Source organism: Notechis scutatus, chromosome 9, assembly GCF_049901735.1.
Source record: "Notechis scutatus isolate UNSWTSFEM ecotype Mainland chromosome 9, rNotScu1.2, whole genome shotgun sequence".
Classification (NCBI taxonomy): Eukaryota; Metazoa; Chordata; class Lepidosauria; order Squamata; family Elapidae; genus Notechis; species Notechis scutatus.
In genome coordinates, this window is record NC_142017.1 from 7,472,764 (window position 1) to 7,488,444 (window position 15,681).

The window sequence follows — 15,681 nt, forward strand, 5'->3', positions numbered from 1 at the left end:
CTGACGAGAGCTCTGCGTCAGGGGCAGAGATGGGGCCAGGGCCATCTGACCGTTATCAGCTGCCTTTGGAGTTGGAGATCAGTGGGGCAGAAGAACAGCTGGAGCCTGTTCCCAGTGTGCACATGCACAGAGCTGCCAGGAGAAGGGAATAGCTAAGGAACAGGGGTCGACTTGGGAGTAAAGCAACAGGTGGACGATGAATGGCCCCTCCCATAGGGAATAAAAGAGGAGCGAAAGGGGAGTGGGGTTTTGCAGGAGACAGTTAGTTCATTTGAAGATCTGTTCCTGCGTTCTTCTCTAGTATTGTCTGCTACAGTGTGGCGTCTGAAAGATATCAGCCTGTCACCTCTCCAAGTCTAATAAAGGTCTATAATTGGGAAATATCTTGAATGACTATTGGCTGGGACTTTGCTGTAGAGGAATTCACTGTAAATTAAATAAAATGAGTTTTCGGGGTGAGGCGTCTGCTTCGTGCTGTTGGGGAAGCCTAGGTCAGAGCAGGTAGAACATTTGAGAGCGCCAGAATGGCAGAAGATGGCTAGATCTTTCACAAGTTGTTCTTTTGGTTCCCTTTATGAGATGGAGCAGTTGGGAGAAGGCTGAATGAGGTTAAGCCACATCAAGGGAACATCTCTTGGTGTTTAAGGCTGGGAAGAATTTAACCTGTCTTCATTATTGCTTAAACTTGGCCTATGCCTAGAGGCTGCCCCTACATGAATTGCCATTTATTGCAGCACCTGTGGCTAGGTTTTGCGTAGAGTATTTAAGATCCACCAGATCACGATGGACCAAGTTTGTAGAACAGCAGGCAAAGCTGGGGAGGGGCTGCGTTAAGCAAGTCATCAGCCTAGAATCATTACGCTCCCACAAACGGTGTAAGTCCAACTCCTCCTGAATTCTGTGGACGCCAATATACAGCGTGGAACGTCCAATTCTACTTATTTTGGGGGGAGTGCGACTCGTAGCAAATCATAGTTCTTGTTTCAGTCAACATGTATGTTTTTATTTAGGATTACAGCTGTACAGATTGTTCCTTGTCTCAACAGTGGCAGCACTTGGCTTATCTTGTCTGGCCTTGAAAGCTGGCAAACATCCCTATCTTTGACCAAAAAAAATAAATGGCCCGATTGAGACTATGTAGACATCAAGCGATGACCTCATCCCAAAGACATCATCACCTGAAGACGTTTCCTTGCATTTTGGCCCCTTTCCCCCCATGCAGTTGGAGCTCTGCCCTCCAAACTGTGGTTTATCAGCTGCAACCCCTCAAGCATCTCCAAGCAACGTCTCTTTTCTCTTTTAGGGTCAGTGGCTTGTCGCCTTTCCTTGGAGAGACGGACGCAGAGACCATGAATTACATAATCAACTGCAACTGGGATTTTGATGCAGAAGCTTTTGAACAAGTGTCTGAGGAGGCCAAAGACTTTGTTTCCAGACTTCTAATAAAGGAAAAAAGGTGTTAACTTGCTATGGTGTCTTATCCCAGCTCTCTTCCTAGGCCTCTCAGTCTCTCCCCCTACCCACATATCCACCCTTGTTATTTAATGCAGGGGTCGCCAACCTTTCGGACCTCAGGGATCACCAAACTCATACTTTTAAATCCCGCGGACCACTAATATGAATTTTGACTGACGGTGGCTTGCTGACGTTTTCCCAGGGTCTCTGCAGAAGGCAGCAGAGACCCTGGGAAAAATCCCCCCCAAAAGTCTGCAGGAAAATTCCCCACCCCGTCTTCATACCGATCGATCATTTCTTTATTTATTTGAGATCGCAGGATAGGGTCTCCAGCTCCATTCTTGGGGGGGGGAGGGGGAGAGAGAGAGAGAGAGAGAGAGAGAGAGAGACTTTTGGCCTCGTGCAAGGAAAGCAGAAGCCTTTCTCTCCCCTAAACTCCGCTAGAAATGAGTCTTTGTGAGATTTGTTGCGCCAACCTCTTGGAGCAGGAGGACTTGCAGGGTCCCAAAGACTCATTTCTGGTGGAGTTTGGGGGAAGAGAAAGAAAGATTTTTGCTGCTTTCCTTGTGTGCAGAAGAAGCAGCCTGATGGCCAGGCGAGGCATGTGGGGCGAGTGGGCCAAGTTCCTCCCCCGCCCTTCCCCTCCTTCTCCTCACTACTTCATGTTGTTCGCAATGCAAGCCTTGTGTTCCCGCGGGCCATGTTGGAGTTGCAGCCTTGTGTTCGTGTTGTGCAGCCTGGATTAATTGCTTTGGGGGATGTCTTAGGGGTGACATTTCTCTGCAGACCGCCAAAATTTTCTCGTGGACCACCAGCGGTCCCCGGCCTACTGGTTGGCGACCACCGATTTAATGGATTGAGTTGCCCGCACCCAATCCATCGTGCTTATTCTATCAATCATGGCTTAAGATGTACAGATCAGACTAAGGTGTGCATGTACAGGAAGTCGTCTGCTTAGGATCACAGCTGAGCCCAACATATTTGTTGCTAAACAAGACAGTTGTTAACTGAGTTTTGCCCCATTCTACAACATTTCTTAGCACAGTTACTAAGTGCATTTGCAATTGTTAAGTTAGTATCGTGGTTGTTAAGCGAACTTGGCTTTCCTGTTGACTTTGCTTGTCAGAAGGTTGCAAAAGGTGACCCTACAACAATACAACCGTCATAAATACATGTCAGTTGCCGAGCATCTGAATGTCAATCCCATGGCCACAGGGATATGGCAATTTTTGTGTGAGAAACAGCCACAAGTCAAACTTTTTTTCACTGCCATTATAACCTTGGTCACTAAATGAAATGTTGTTAAGTCGAGGAACTACCTGTAGGTCTAACAGCATGTCCTGCATTGCAACCTGTCCCTTCACAAATATTTTTTCTCTCCTTTCTCTGGTCCTGATATCCCAGTGGCAGAATAAGCGCAGCCAACTGCTTGAAACACGAGTGGCTGACCAATCTGTCCACCAAGGCGAAGAGATCGAAAGTTCGCTTGAAGTCTCAGATGCTTCTACAGAAATACATGGCCCAGAAGAAGTGGAAGGTAAATGCCCACACCGCTCCTCTTCGTTTTCTGAGCTCCATGTTGCTGTGGTGGCCTGTCGGCCCCTCCAGCAGGCAGAGGAGGAGGAGGAGGAGGTGTGGGAGTCAGGTAATCTGGGAGCTCCAAGGTGGAAGAGGGAAAGGAGCTGTCAGAGAGAGAGAGATGGAGGCAGACCCTGGGCCATCTGTCAACCCTCAGATGGAGAGTCATTAGCCCCCAAGTCTGGAAGTGGTTGATGAGGAAGAGGAGGAATAGCTGGGTCCAGTGCCTGACAGGCAGATGCACAGAAGGCAGAGGAGAGGAGAGCAGTGGAAATCTATGAGCCGGTCCTTGGGACTGAAGAGTCACCACTGCTAGCGAAGCCCCACCCTAGCTCTGGGGATAAAAGGCAGGGGGTGGCAAACAACTATTCATCTCCCTGCCGGACAGACTTGTTAGCCGGCGGTGAGAGAAAATTTTTGCTGGGGCTGCTGGCGCTCCTAATAAAGGAATCATTGCTTCAACTACAGAGGGATTGTCGTGTTTGGGGAGCTGGGTCAGAACAGTTTTGTTTACTACGGATGACAATATTTTTGTGGGATTCAATCCAAGCCGGTCACCAGAAGCTTGGAAAAAACAAACTTTTGGTCCCGGTGACCGACTCAGATTGGATCCTGCAACATTATCCATGGACACGTATGTTTACCTTCATTGGTGACAATATTTCTGTACAGGAGAAGCCAGATCTGAACACAATTATGCCTCTTTTTCTCTTAATTACATCAATACGTTGTATATCCAAGCTTTTTATCTGCTACTGTAGCAAGCTTGTTTTAAGCAACGGATAAGTTTGATCTAGCAGAAGATACATACTGAATATGATTGTCCCAAAAATGCTTTTTCAAGAGGCAACTGGACTTTCTGGTTTTTCTTTGAAGATGTTTTGCTTCTCATCCAAGAAGCTTCTTCAGCTCTCCATTCCCCCATCATCCAGTCGGAGCTGAAGAAGCTTCTTGGATGAGAAGCAAAATGTCTTCAAAGAAAAACCAGAAAGTCCAGTTGCCTCCTGAAAACAGCACCTTTGGGACAACCATGACCTGAAGGACTGAGAGTCTCCATAGATACTGAACGTGATGAGTAGACAACTGGTATAAAGTCTTAGGTAATATTATGTAAAAACAAAGCCATATGGGCAGAGATCTCAAAAATCTGTATGATTGTTGTGGTTAGCCGGCAGCAGGTGCGGACGGCTGAGGAGAGCGAGGACTCAGATGAGGGGCCAGGACCATTAGGGATGGACTGCTGCCTTCAGAGATTGTGGGGGCTGGCAGCAGCAATGAGGAGGTTCCCGAGGAGCCTGTGCCAAGTGCACATGCGCGCAGGATTGCTCGTAGGAAAGAGCAGCTCCAACAGCATGGGCGACTCGGGAGTAAGGCCGCAAGGTAATGGCTCCTCCTTCAAGAAGATAAAAGCCAGCTGTGAAATGAACATTCTTTGCAGAAGGCAAAGACGTTTTGAAACTCCTGCCTCGTGGACATTCCAGTATCCTGAGTTTGATTCTTATTTTGCAAATTATTTCTTGTCTGTGATCTTTTGGCAAGTCTCGCACAGTCTGGCAAGGCTTGTGTTTATCACAGCTAATTATTTTGTAAAAGCATTACAAGGTTTCTGTTCCTTTTGGGTTGTGTTTGATTTGTTGGAAAAGGGCGTGGGTCAGAACAATGATGAAATCTGTTCTGGTGAAGGTACAATCCAACCCTGGAGGAATCTTGCAAGAGTCTTGGTTTTCCAACATGTTTTTTTGTTTCTTTTACAGAAGCACTTCCATGTGGTCACAGCTGCCAACAGATTGAGAAGATTCCCTAACCTTGCTGAGTCTCCAACTGCTGAAGAAAACTGAGATTGGGTGATATTTTTTTAGGGACCCATCCATTTCCACCAGTTTCACGTTTTCTTTCCTCCTCTTCCTCAATTGTTACAGCCAGTCGTCTGCTTTTACGAGCCTTCGAGCCTAAGAAGACACCTTGGGACTTCCCTACACCAGAGAGGTCTGACTGAATGGGTTGTCTTACAACCTATTGCTTGCAAGAGGAAGAAAACAGTTTGAATGATACCTCTTAGACTTTCATTTCCGTAATTGCACATTTTAATGGTTAGGAATGGCTTTTTCTGCTGGGGACCGGTTGTCTTATTTTTAAGGAGGTTAGGGTTTTGAGAATGTCAAGCCATGGTTGGAAGGTTGAACTTCTTCAAGCAGAAAATGTAGCTTCTGCAGAGATTGTGGTAGTTATTTTCTGAATTCAGTATTTTTGCTTTTAAAGTAGAACTTTGGGTAGTGATCAATAGCTTTAAGAACACTTGCCAAGACATTGTATTGTGATTAGAGTCCCTCTTTGGAGGGAGTTGAGCTGGGCAGAAATGTGAAAAGTAAATAAAATTAGTTACCTTTTATACACTCACTTATGGCTTCTCTTTTGCTTAACTTTCCTAAACTTTTTTTTTTCTTAAACGATGATCTGTATAATTATTTGCCACTGTTTTGGACATCAAGATATCAACTTGGGGTTTGGTGGGAAATGGGAGATAAAAATTAAAAACGACTTAATTTGCTGACAATGTAAGTGGGGGAAAGATTAAGAACAGAATTTAAAACTGTTAAAATCCTCAGTCACAGAAATATTCCTTGGAGCTGAATTTCTGAATTGATTCAAACATTCAAGTCAGATCCTTGCAACTTGATTTGGAAATGCTTGGATCCAGCTGGACAATTTAAGGCGCACTGGGATACTGGCAGCATCTTTTGTCCTAAATTCAGTTTGAGGTCCTGCTGCCATGGCCATTTTTCTTTCACCATCTCAATCCATGTATCTCAACCGTGGCCGTTTTAAGATGTGGACTTCAACTCCCAGAATTCCCCAGCCAGTCCTCCTTAAATGATTAACCAATTCGTTGCTCTGCTCATTTATGATTAGGGTATCATTACGGAGGTGACAAAGCTATAATTCAGAAGCTGATATCTGGATTTATAGAATGAAACCACAAAACAGAAGACTATAGCACAAATAAAAGTTTATTGAGGCTGCCAGAGAGGAATTAACACAAGTCATCGTTAAAAAAAAATTAAATAATCAAAGCTGAGAGGGACCAATCTTAAAAAGAGTTAATGGGACATTTATTCTGTATGATTTTGTGATTCCCACTAGTTACACACGGGAAGATAAAAGCCAGGCATCTTGCATTATATTCTTAATCCATGCCTCTTATAGAAGAGTTATTTTACTGCTGCATTAAGTGTGTGCTATAACTGACATGGAAATATCTTGCTGCCCAAAATCAGAGCCAAATCATGAAATTATCTGAACTACAGTTGTATCAACGCAAAAAACAAAACTCACATTTTGCTGAAGTATCAATGAGCTGAACTCATTTAAAAGCAGGTCTATCTAGGCTTCATGGCGGCCTGTTCAAGGATTTCAAGTTTTATTCAGAGGTTTATTTTTCTCCCAACAGACTAGTTATCCAGCCTGACAATGGCCAACCGACTAGACTGACATTTGCATTCACCGGAGAAACAACTCCACTCACACACTGTTCCTTTGTGATTTTGCAGCATTTTCTAAGATTCTTCGTTTCCATTGTTCATAATCTTCTTTAGGCTCAATTTCACTTCTTGGATGCTTGCGAGGGACTTTTGCTTCCAGAACTAATGAGGAAAAAAATAAGATATATTTGTCTGTGCACAAACACACAGTTCGAAGAATCAGTTTTCTTAGGTCATCAGAATTAGTGAAGCCCTCTTGCTTGTTAAGAAATTGTTTGTGGAACCTCTAGCTGGCATTTAAATATGCGTTTTGGAATAGATTCAGATGAACAACTTGGGCATTCAGCCAGCTTGGTTGTTATGAGACTTCTGCAATTCTGGAGTTTGGTTTATAGAATTCCAAACCAGGATGGATATAGCCGTGTTCCGGCTATAAAAGCTGTGAATTATTTGAGGGCAGTAGGATAAGGATGTTTCCTAGCTGAGGAACCTGCCCATAAATAGGTCTATCTTACCTTCTTCCTTTGCAAGATCTTCAAGGAAGGATTTTTGAGGTTCTTCAAACTTCAATGAATCACCTTCTCCTTGAAAAGAAGAAGAAACTATTGTCAAGTTTGGGCAACATTTGAATGCACAACAATGGCTACATTCAGTTGAATAAGCCATAAGAAATAAACTGAACGAAGAAACTGGTTGTACTTTGTAGGAAACAGGACAACCCAAGTCCAGAAAGTTGTCAACTTAAGGTGGTGAGCCTACCTAATAATAGGTGCCACCTATTTTCCTCACAGTGATCTTATGAGGTGGGATGACAAAGAGGGACTGGCCCAAAGTCACTTATCCAGGTATTTGCTCTTTCTGTCTACAACTGAAACTAGCCATAAATAGTTGATTCAAACTCTGGAGGAACAGCTTTGAGTCAAACGAACTGTTGAGTTCTCGCATGTTCAAACAAGGTTTGCTAGTAAGCTACCATTGAATTTGGTCACACTTCTAATAAGCCATGGCTTTACAAACTGCAGTAGCTATGTTTGCCCCATACCCCCCATGAAAAGCTTCCTAGCTTAGGTTGATATTTTTAGCTTGATACAGGTCATCCTTGATGTACAATCACTTGTTTAGTGACCGATTGGAGTCACTACAGCCCTGAAAAAAGCGGCTTAGGACTGCTTTTCACACTGACGGCCATTGCAGCATCTCTGTGGCCACATGAACCAAATTCTGATGCTTGGCAACTGACTCATATTTATGACCGTTGCTGTATCCCAAGGTCATATCCCCTTATGGGACCTCCTGACAAGCAAAGTCAATGGGGAAGCCAGATTCACTTAACAATCAATGTTACTAATTTAACAACTGCAGTGATTCACTTAACAACGGTGGCAAGAAAGGTTGTAAAATGGGGTACAAATGTTTCCCTTAACAACAGAAATCATGGGCTCAATTATGGTCATAAACTGAGGACTACCCATACTGATTTCCCCCCATGCCTTAGAAGTTGTAATGTGGGGTAGATACTGGCTAATTCTACTCGTTGGCTTTGGTCTCGTTTAGAAAGTGATTGGCCTAGCTCAAAATTATTCCCTTCTTACAAAGCAAAATCTATTTCAAATGTTTTATAGATGCCATTTACCACTTGCGAGGTTAGCTAAAAATGTTTAAAAATAGGTCTAGCAAATGTTGGAAATGTAACCAAAAGATTGGGCACATTTTATCATATGTGGTGGACTGGTGCTAAAACAAAAAATATCCGGGCAGAAATACATAGATGGTTAGAAAAGATAACAGGGAAACATGTAGATTTTAAACCTGAACTGTTTTTTTACTAGAGATGATATCAGAAAAATTCGATAAGAGAAGTATGAATTTAGCATTACATGTTTTAGCAGCGAGGACTATCTTTGTACAATATTGGAAAGATGAAGAAACACCTCAAGATGAGGAGATAATTAAGAGTGGCAAGAAAGCTCATAAAAACAGGGACAAAGCTCGCTTAACAACAGTCTCAGTGAGCAACAGACATTTTGGGCTCAATTTGGATCACAGGCGGGGACCAGCTGTATTCAGGCGCTTCACCTTTAGTTTTCCAATAAAAGGCTTACAAAAAATGTGGAGGTGATTTTTTTTTTTTAAAAAAAAAAAAAACAAGTTGCAAGAAGCGAAAACAAGACAAAAAAAGCATAAAGAAAATCATACGGTTGATTTGTTGGCTAATCTTCTCTAACTGGGTGTGGAGCCGGTCAAATATGGTTTTCTTCACCCCTGATACGGTCACCATTTTGGTTTTATCCACTTTAAGTTTCAAGGATCTGCAATAAGAAAGATTGGATTCGTGAAAAGACCTTCTTTGCCCAACGATTTAAACTTACACCGTAAACAGTTGCTGCTGCTATCAAATCTCTCAATTAGAAGCTCCCAGTTTGAATTTACATCCCACCAGCATCTCATCACTAAAACAAGCAAACATAAAAATAAAAAAAACGGTTAGAGATGCTTCTTGTGAAAAGCATGTCTGTTATACATTTTTAAAAGATTTAAGGTATTTTTTAACCGTTGGTTTTTTTTTTTTTGCATTGTTCTATGAATGTTCTACTTTTTTTCTCAAGAGTCTGCTTTTTCGACAAGCAAGAGCAGGCCATGAATCGACAATCCTTATAAAGTAGTTTAAAACTAAATACAATACACAGAAAGTATTTTAAAACCAAACCACATGTTCAAAACATACCTGACCCCTTCCATTGCCTCCCTAACTATTCCTGGGATGTGATATTTGGGGGAAGGGCTCCTCCCTGTGGAAAGACCTCAGCAGGACCAAACATCTTAGGAGTGCTACAGCAACACTACAATTCCCATCAATCATGTTAATCGACTCTTTGGCTGGACAAGAGAGCCAAAATCCTATAATCTGGACTGTTTCAAACCTACCGTCTTCAAGACATTTTCAGTGGACTATTTGAACATTACAGAGTACCACTAACTCAATTCCATAGCTCTCATGTATTTTGCTTCTAAATTAATTACAGTGATTAAAAAAAGGTTTTAGTGTGCAGAAATAAATAGGCTTTCAATGGAAATGAAGGAGAGAGAAGAAACAGAGCACTACGAAATTTGGCATTGTTATGGTATAATTAGCTGCAAGGTAGACACAAAATAGAGAGATGAAATGAAAAGTTACGGTGTGATGAAATAATTTGGTATGAATAGGCCTAACTATGCATACTTATGTATAAATATGTAAATAAGTACATAAATATGTGAAAATATAACATAAATCAAATGTAAAATAATTGTAATAATATTTAGTAATATTCTATATACTTAAGAATATGTCAGTGAGTGAACACTACTACAAATATGCTGCAATGAGTGGAAATACGTTTTTATTGTTTTTTAATTGTAGAATTTGTTTAATAAAGTTTTTTAAATATTAAAAAATAGGCTAGTTATCTTTCAGCAATGGCATCAAAATCAGAGACCATGAGAAGTATCCTCTTAACTGGTATGTGTGAAGTGCTGGGGAAATCAGGACGTTCAGGCAGTTCAAATGAGTATAAAGATTTTAGGGCGAGCTGAAGCTGCCTACAAGAATCTGGACAACTAGCAGTCGAGGGAAATAAGCAGGAGATAAGAAAGGCATTCAAGGTGGGCTGGACTTAGAACTCTTGTGGGTGCGCAGGGACTCGTGACTTATGACACGTTTGACCCCTCCCTCGGGTTTCAGCCTGGTCATTTCCTACAGTATATTTTTTTTAGAAGAAAATTGATTCATGGCAACAATAGTCTTATCAGGTTCCATAATTTGTCCGTGATCTTCATCACAATCTGTTCATTCCCTCTCTGTGGAACACACCATAAATCAAGAATCTGGAATATAAACAATTTTCTTCCAACTGCAAATGTCAACCCTTCCCACCCTACAATCAACCCAAGGGAAACTAATTGGTAATTTCCTCCAATCTTACTTGCAAGCAGTAAACAAGGCCACGGTGGTGAACAAGGGTTTCGACAAATCGAGAGCCACTCGTTGAACTTCTGGCAGGCTGGATTCGTACCTGAAAGGGGAAACCGGTCACTGAAGTCCCAACAATTTGAATTCAATCTGAGATTCATCTTTAGCGATGAAAACTTGCTACGTGTAAACTCTTACACCATTAAAATATTCAGGAAAATCCTTTTAATGATTGTTGCTTATTCTTTCCTAATTTTAGGTATGGCAGATGGAACAAACTATCCAAGCAGCTTCATATTTTTAATATTACAGTTTAGATCCATGATGGCAAACCTATGGCACGCTTGGCAGAACCTTCTCTGTGGCTACGTGTGCTGTCGCCAGCTGCTTTTCCGGTTTCCGGTGCGCATGTGCATCATTGGCGGGATTCAATTTTTTTTACTGCCGGTTCTGTGGGTGTGGCTTGGTGGGCATGGCAGGGGGGTGGATATTGCAAAATCCCCCTTTCCCTCCTCACCCCACTAACCTGCTTCCCAGCTCCGTTCTCCTGTGAAGGGCAACAAAAGAAGCTGGGACTTGGGAGGCAGAGAATAGATGGGGGCAGGGCCAGTCAGAGGTGGGATTTGCCGGTTCTCCGAACTACTCAAAATTTCTGCTATCGGTTCTCCAGAACCTGCTGAATACCACCTCCGATGTGTGCACTGGCCAGCTGGTCTTTGCAGGCAACGGAAAATGGTCTGAAAACCGGCCAAAAACCAGGCCCCCCAAAACCACCTTCTAAACAGCCCGAAAAACAGCCAAAAAAAAAGGCATGTACATGCCGGCCAGCTGGTCTTCAAGTTTCTGATGCTTTGGCGCATGCGAAAACCAGCTGGCCAGCATGCACATGTGCACTGGCCAACTGTTCTTTGGGTTTCCAGCGCACTCAGTGCCGAAAAGATTCACCATCACTGGTTTAGATCAGGGCTCACCAACCATTTGGACCTCAGGGACCACCAAACTCATAATTTTAAATCCCAGGGACCACTGATATGAATTTTAACTGACGGTGGCTTGCTTGACATTGGTGGGAAAGTCAGTCCCATATTCCAAAGCTGGAGTAGGCATAGGACTGGCCCTTTGATCATCCCCGGAGTAGCTGCTCCTCAACCCAGGTGCACTGGCCTGCCATGGACTGGAGGAGCTGCTCTGGGATGACCAAAGGGCCAGTCCTGTGTGCCTACTGCAGCTCTGGAATAGGGGACTGACTTTCCCACCAATGTGAAGCAAGCCACGCCGGGATGGATTTCCCTCCCCCACTGTTGGTCTTACCTTCCAGTTCCAGCTCGTGTGGCTCTACTCAAGGCAAGATTTGTGCTCGGCCGGAGGGTGGGGGGCCAGCAGGTGAGCAGGCCATGTGGGTGGTGCAGCCTTGTGTTCCCACGCAGCCTGGATTAATTGCTTTGGGGGGTGGGGGACATTTCTCTGCAGACCACCAAAATTTTCTCACAGACCACCAGTGGTCCCCGGCCCACTGGTTGGCGACCACTGGTTTAGATTATTGGCCAAAGATTGCCGTCCGATTTGCACATCTAGACCGTGGGGAGTCTCCAAGTTTCCAGTCTTGGCAAACTTTAAGACTTGTGGACTTCAACTGCCAGAATTCCCCAGCTTTAATTCTCCATAAGCCTTAAGGTTGCCAAGATTGGATTTATAACCCCTGGCCTAGGAATAAACTTACAATTCTTGACCGTGATGGCTGAATTCCCACCCAACCCCCGCAAATATAGCACAGAAGCATCTGAGACAGCTACATCTTTTAGCCCATTGGTGATCATTTTCCAAGAGCTGTTCCCGATCTAGTTTGCGCCGAGGATGAGGAAGGATTTAGTCAAATATATATTCTGTAAAACGTCTTAAAAGTGGCTAAGGTTGAGAAACTCCGGCCTGAAGGTTTTGGAGAAACAGCAACAGGCATATTCCAATAACATTCTTTTTTCCCAACCAGAAGCAGAAATGGTCCTTGAAACTTTCCTACCTCTGCAGGATTTTGGAGGCCAGGTTTGTCGCATCCAAACAGGAGAACTGAATGGCCACCTCTCTGATGCCAAAGTTGGATTGCAGAGCAAGCAGGCTTTCAAAGGATCTCAGGTAGCGCTGGTAGGTGGCTCTGTTCAAGCCAGAGAGTTTCACAAAATAACTCTTTAAAGGAAAAACAACAACAATGAAACAATAGTTTTTTTCCCCCCAAAACCTATACTAGACATTCACGTGCCACCATTTAACAAAAGGTTTATTCGATATTGCTTATGGGCATCGAAACGGACACAGCGGCTAAGACGCTGAGCTTGTCGATCAGAAAGGACGGTAGTTCGGCGGTTCGAATCCCTAGCGCCCTGTCAGGGAAGGAGCTCCCGTGACTTGTCCCAGCTTCTGCCAACCTAGCAGTTCGAAAGCAGGTAAAAATGCAAGTAGAAAACATAGGGACCCCTTTGGTGGGAAGGGAACAGCGTTCCGTGCGCCTTCGAGCATTTAGTCATGCCGGCCACATGACCACAGAGACGTCTTCGGACAGCGCTGGCTTTTCTTTGGCTTTGTAATGGAGATGAGCATCACTCCCTAGAGCCGGAAACGACTAGCACGTATGTGCGAGGGAAACCTTTACCCATGGGCATCAAACTATTTTTGTCCTTATTGGTACTCCGGTTGGTTATCTTTATATTTATGAACAGGACTGTGGGCAGTCTGATTTTTATTAAATTAGGTTTAAAAGGCTGGTGGCCTCCCAAAGGTTGTGATAAATTGATAAAATGATAGCCCTGTCTAGTAAACTCTTGGGTCAGGGAGGGTAAAAGTTCCTGCAACTTTTGTCCGATAGCGAATGGGGTACAATATCAAACAAACCCTACATATATCGCTTTCTTTGCATACAAGGCTACAGCATCTCCTGTTTTCCTAAACCCCCAAAACTAAATTATTGTACCCTATGACTATTATTGCTGTACTTTATGATTCTTGACCCTTAACAAATGTATCTTTTCTTTTATGTACAGAGAGCATTTGCACCAAGACAAATTCCTTGTGTGTCCAATCATACTTGGCCAATAAAGGATTCTATTCTATTCTATTCTATTCTATTCCAATGTGAGAGATTCCCAGCACCAGAAAACCCCAAAACAGCATGTTATTCCTATCCTATTTACTAGCAGTTAAAACTTCTAGGGAAATGCTACTGTCTAATTCTCAAGAATTCGGCATAAAAATACAGGTAGCCTTTGACTTAGCACCATTCGTTTAGTGTTCGATCAAAGTTACCACCGCATTGAAAAAAGTTTTCCACACTTACAAACTCACTGCAGGATTCCCATGGTCATGTGATCAAAATTGGGATGCTTGGCAACTGGCATGCACTTACAACAGTTAAGTGTCCCAGGGACACCTGATCCCTTTTTGTGTTGTTCCAACAACAAAAGTCAACAGGGAAGCCAGATTGACTAAACCACCCAGTAACTAACTGAACAACTGCAATGATTCACTTAACAACTGGGGCAAGGAAAGGTCGTAAAAAACGGGAAAACACTCACTGAACAACTGTCTTTAAAACTGTCAGAGTATATTCGTGAACTGAAACAGAGCACGGTAACAAGGTCAGCCAATGAATAGGCATAGCAACTAAGTCAGCCAATGAGGGCTGTTTGGAAACTGAAACTAGAAGTAGCCTAGGCGTGGCTCTATATTAAGCTCTGCAGCTCTGAAGCTATGTTGAGCTCTGAGTCTGTCTATTGAAAATGAAACTGTTTTTATCCTCTGCTTGCCTGCTGAACTAATAAAGTTCAGCAGGCAAGGTCTGTTTCTGAGCTCCTGAGTTGGTGTTCTGCTCGAACCTGTAACAGGTCTGCTTCTGTTTGGGTTTGCTCCATGTTGGAGAAATCTACAACTGGTATTGTAAAATTGACTTTTATCTGTTTATAAAGAAGTTAAACGAGGCCTCAGCCATCTGTGTTTACTTTTCTGGCACTGAATTTATGCTGCAATACTTTGAACAAAAAGAGGGGGAAAAATGGGCTCGGTTACAGTCGTGAATAGAGGGGAAGGTGTAGCAAGGCAAAGGAAAACATTTGAGAAGGAAATGGCAAGAGAATAGAGATACTTTACTTTGTCCACTGGATTCCTTGTGAAGGTAGCAGCCAAGTCCAGGCAGATCACAGCACTGCTTGTGGGGCTCATCTGGGCTAGCAGGGGGGCACACTTAACGTGAGAAAGTCGGAGGTATTCCTCTGCTTTTCTGCAGAACCACAAAAAAAGGCTACTCATCAGTATGAAAGGCAAGAGAAGAGATGACATTAATGTCCTAGCTCTTACCTTCACAGCTGTGAAATTAATATTACACTTAATATTTTGCAATTAGTTAATCCTCCCTACATAGAAGTCTGTAGGGATTCTCAGTCATCCAGGCCATGGTTGTCCCAAAGGTGTAGGGTCTCCCGCTTCGGCGAGGGGGGGTTTGGACTAGATGACCTTTGAGGTCCCTTTTAAATCTGATTATCTGTTATCTTTCAAAAATGTCGTGCTGGGACCCACCAGAGGTGAAGTTAAGGGGCGCATTACAACCCCCTCCCCCATATGCAAAGCCTTCCAGGGGCGATGGATTACAGGGCCCATCATCCCGGGCCAGCAAAATATTACATAAATAAATGGGGCTACTCCTGGAGCGGGGGGAGAGGGAAGATTAAGGTCCAGCTACACCCAATTGTAACCCCTCCTCATCTGCCCCCCACCCCCTGTTCACCTGATCACTCCGGGCGTGGAGACCCCCAACTGGGCCGCCCAGCGCTGCAGCACCTCCCGCTCCATCCTCCCCGGCCGTTCTCTCTGTCTCCTTTTTTTTTTCCCGCGCTGGCGGAAGCCCCATTCAAAGAAACACCCCCTTGGCCACGCCCCTTTCGAACGTCCTTCTCGCCCCGCCCACTTTCCTTTTTCTATGACGCGCGCGCGCAAAAAAAAAAAAAAGGAAGGGCGGGAGGGGAGGGAGGAGAAGGAGGAGGAGGACTCGAAGTCCAAGGGAAAAAAAAAAAAAAAAAGGGAAGCGGGGCTTGGCTTCCGATTGGCCCGTCGCGCCCAAACACCTCAAGCCGTTCCGCTGTCCGCCGAACCAATGGGGAAGGCGAGAGGGAAGAGTGGCAGGCGGAGGCGCGCCTAGGAGGGGAGAGGGGAGGGCGCTTGGGGCAGTCACATGACTCT

At 44.0% G+C, this 15,681-nt stretch overlaps 2 protein-coding genes across 5 annotated transcripts in view; one reads left to right on the forward strand and one right to left on the reverse strand.

Annotated features, from left to right (window-relative positions):
* MYLK3 (myosin light chain kinase 3) overlaps positions 1-5,430 on the forward strand; it is a 36,582-nt gene extending 31,152 nt beyond the window's left edge. For 3 of the 4 annotated variants that reach the window (XM_087971498.1, XM_087971500.1, XM_087971499.1), the window contains 3 exons: positions 1,304-1,456; positions 2,860-2,992; positions 4,788-5,430. In XM_087971498.1, coding sequence (XP_087827624.1) covers positions 1,304-1,456; positions 2,860-2,992; positions 4,788-4,871 — 370 coding nt within the window. In that variant the 3' untranslated portion in view covers positions 4,872-5,430. The other variant, XM_087971501.1, reaches the window with a different exon arrangement.
* Positions 5,431-6,022: 592 nt separating this feature from the next.
* On the reverse strand, positions 6,023-15,679 carry ORC6 (origin recognition complex subunit 6). The gene is made up of 7 exons (XM_026675981.2): positions 15,230-15,679; positions 14,596-14,725; positions 12,479-12,642; positions 10,475-10,564; positions 8,709-8,821; positions 7,028-7,096; positions 6,023-6,674 (listed from the first exon to the last, which is right to left on the reverse strand). Exons 1-7 carry the CDS (start codon positions 15,292-15,294, stop codon positions 6,553-6,555), a joined length of 753 nt encoding a protein of 250 aa, XP_026531766.2. The 5' UTR covers positions 15,295-15,679; the 3' UTR covers positions 6,023-6,552.
* Positions 15,680-15,681: the final 2 nt, after the last annotated feature.

What these genes read in the sequence shown, in the direction of transcription:
- ORC6 (XM_026675981.2), bottom strand. Translation starts at nt 15,294, where the DNA reads ATGGAGCGGGAGGTGCTGCAGCGCTGGGCGGCCCAGTTGGGGGTCTCC. An exon ending in TCCACGCCCGGAGTGATCAG is followed by an intron (nt 14,726 to 15,229) that starts GTGAACAGGGGG and finishes GTGGTTCTGCAG; the next exon opens with AAAAGCAGAGGAATACCTCC. An exon ending in GCCTTGTTTACTGCTTGCAA is followed by an intron (nt 8,822 to 10,474) that starts GTAAGATTGGAG and finishes TTCTTATTGCAG; the next exon opens with ATCCTTGAAACTTAAAGTGG.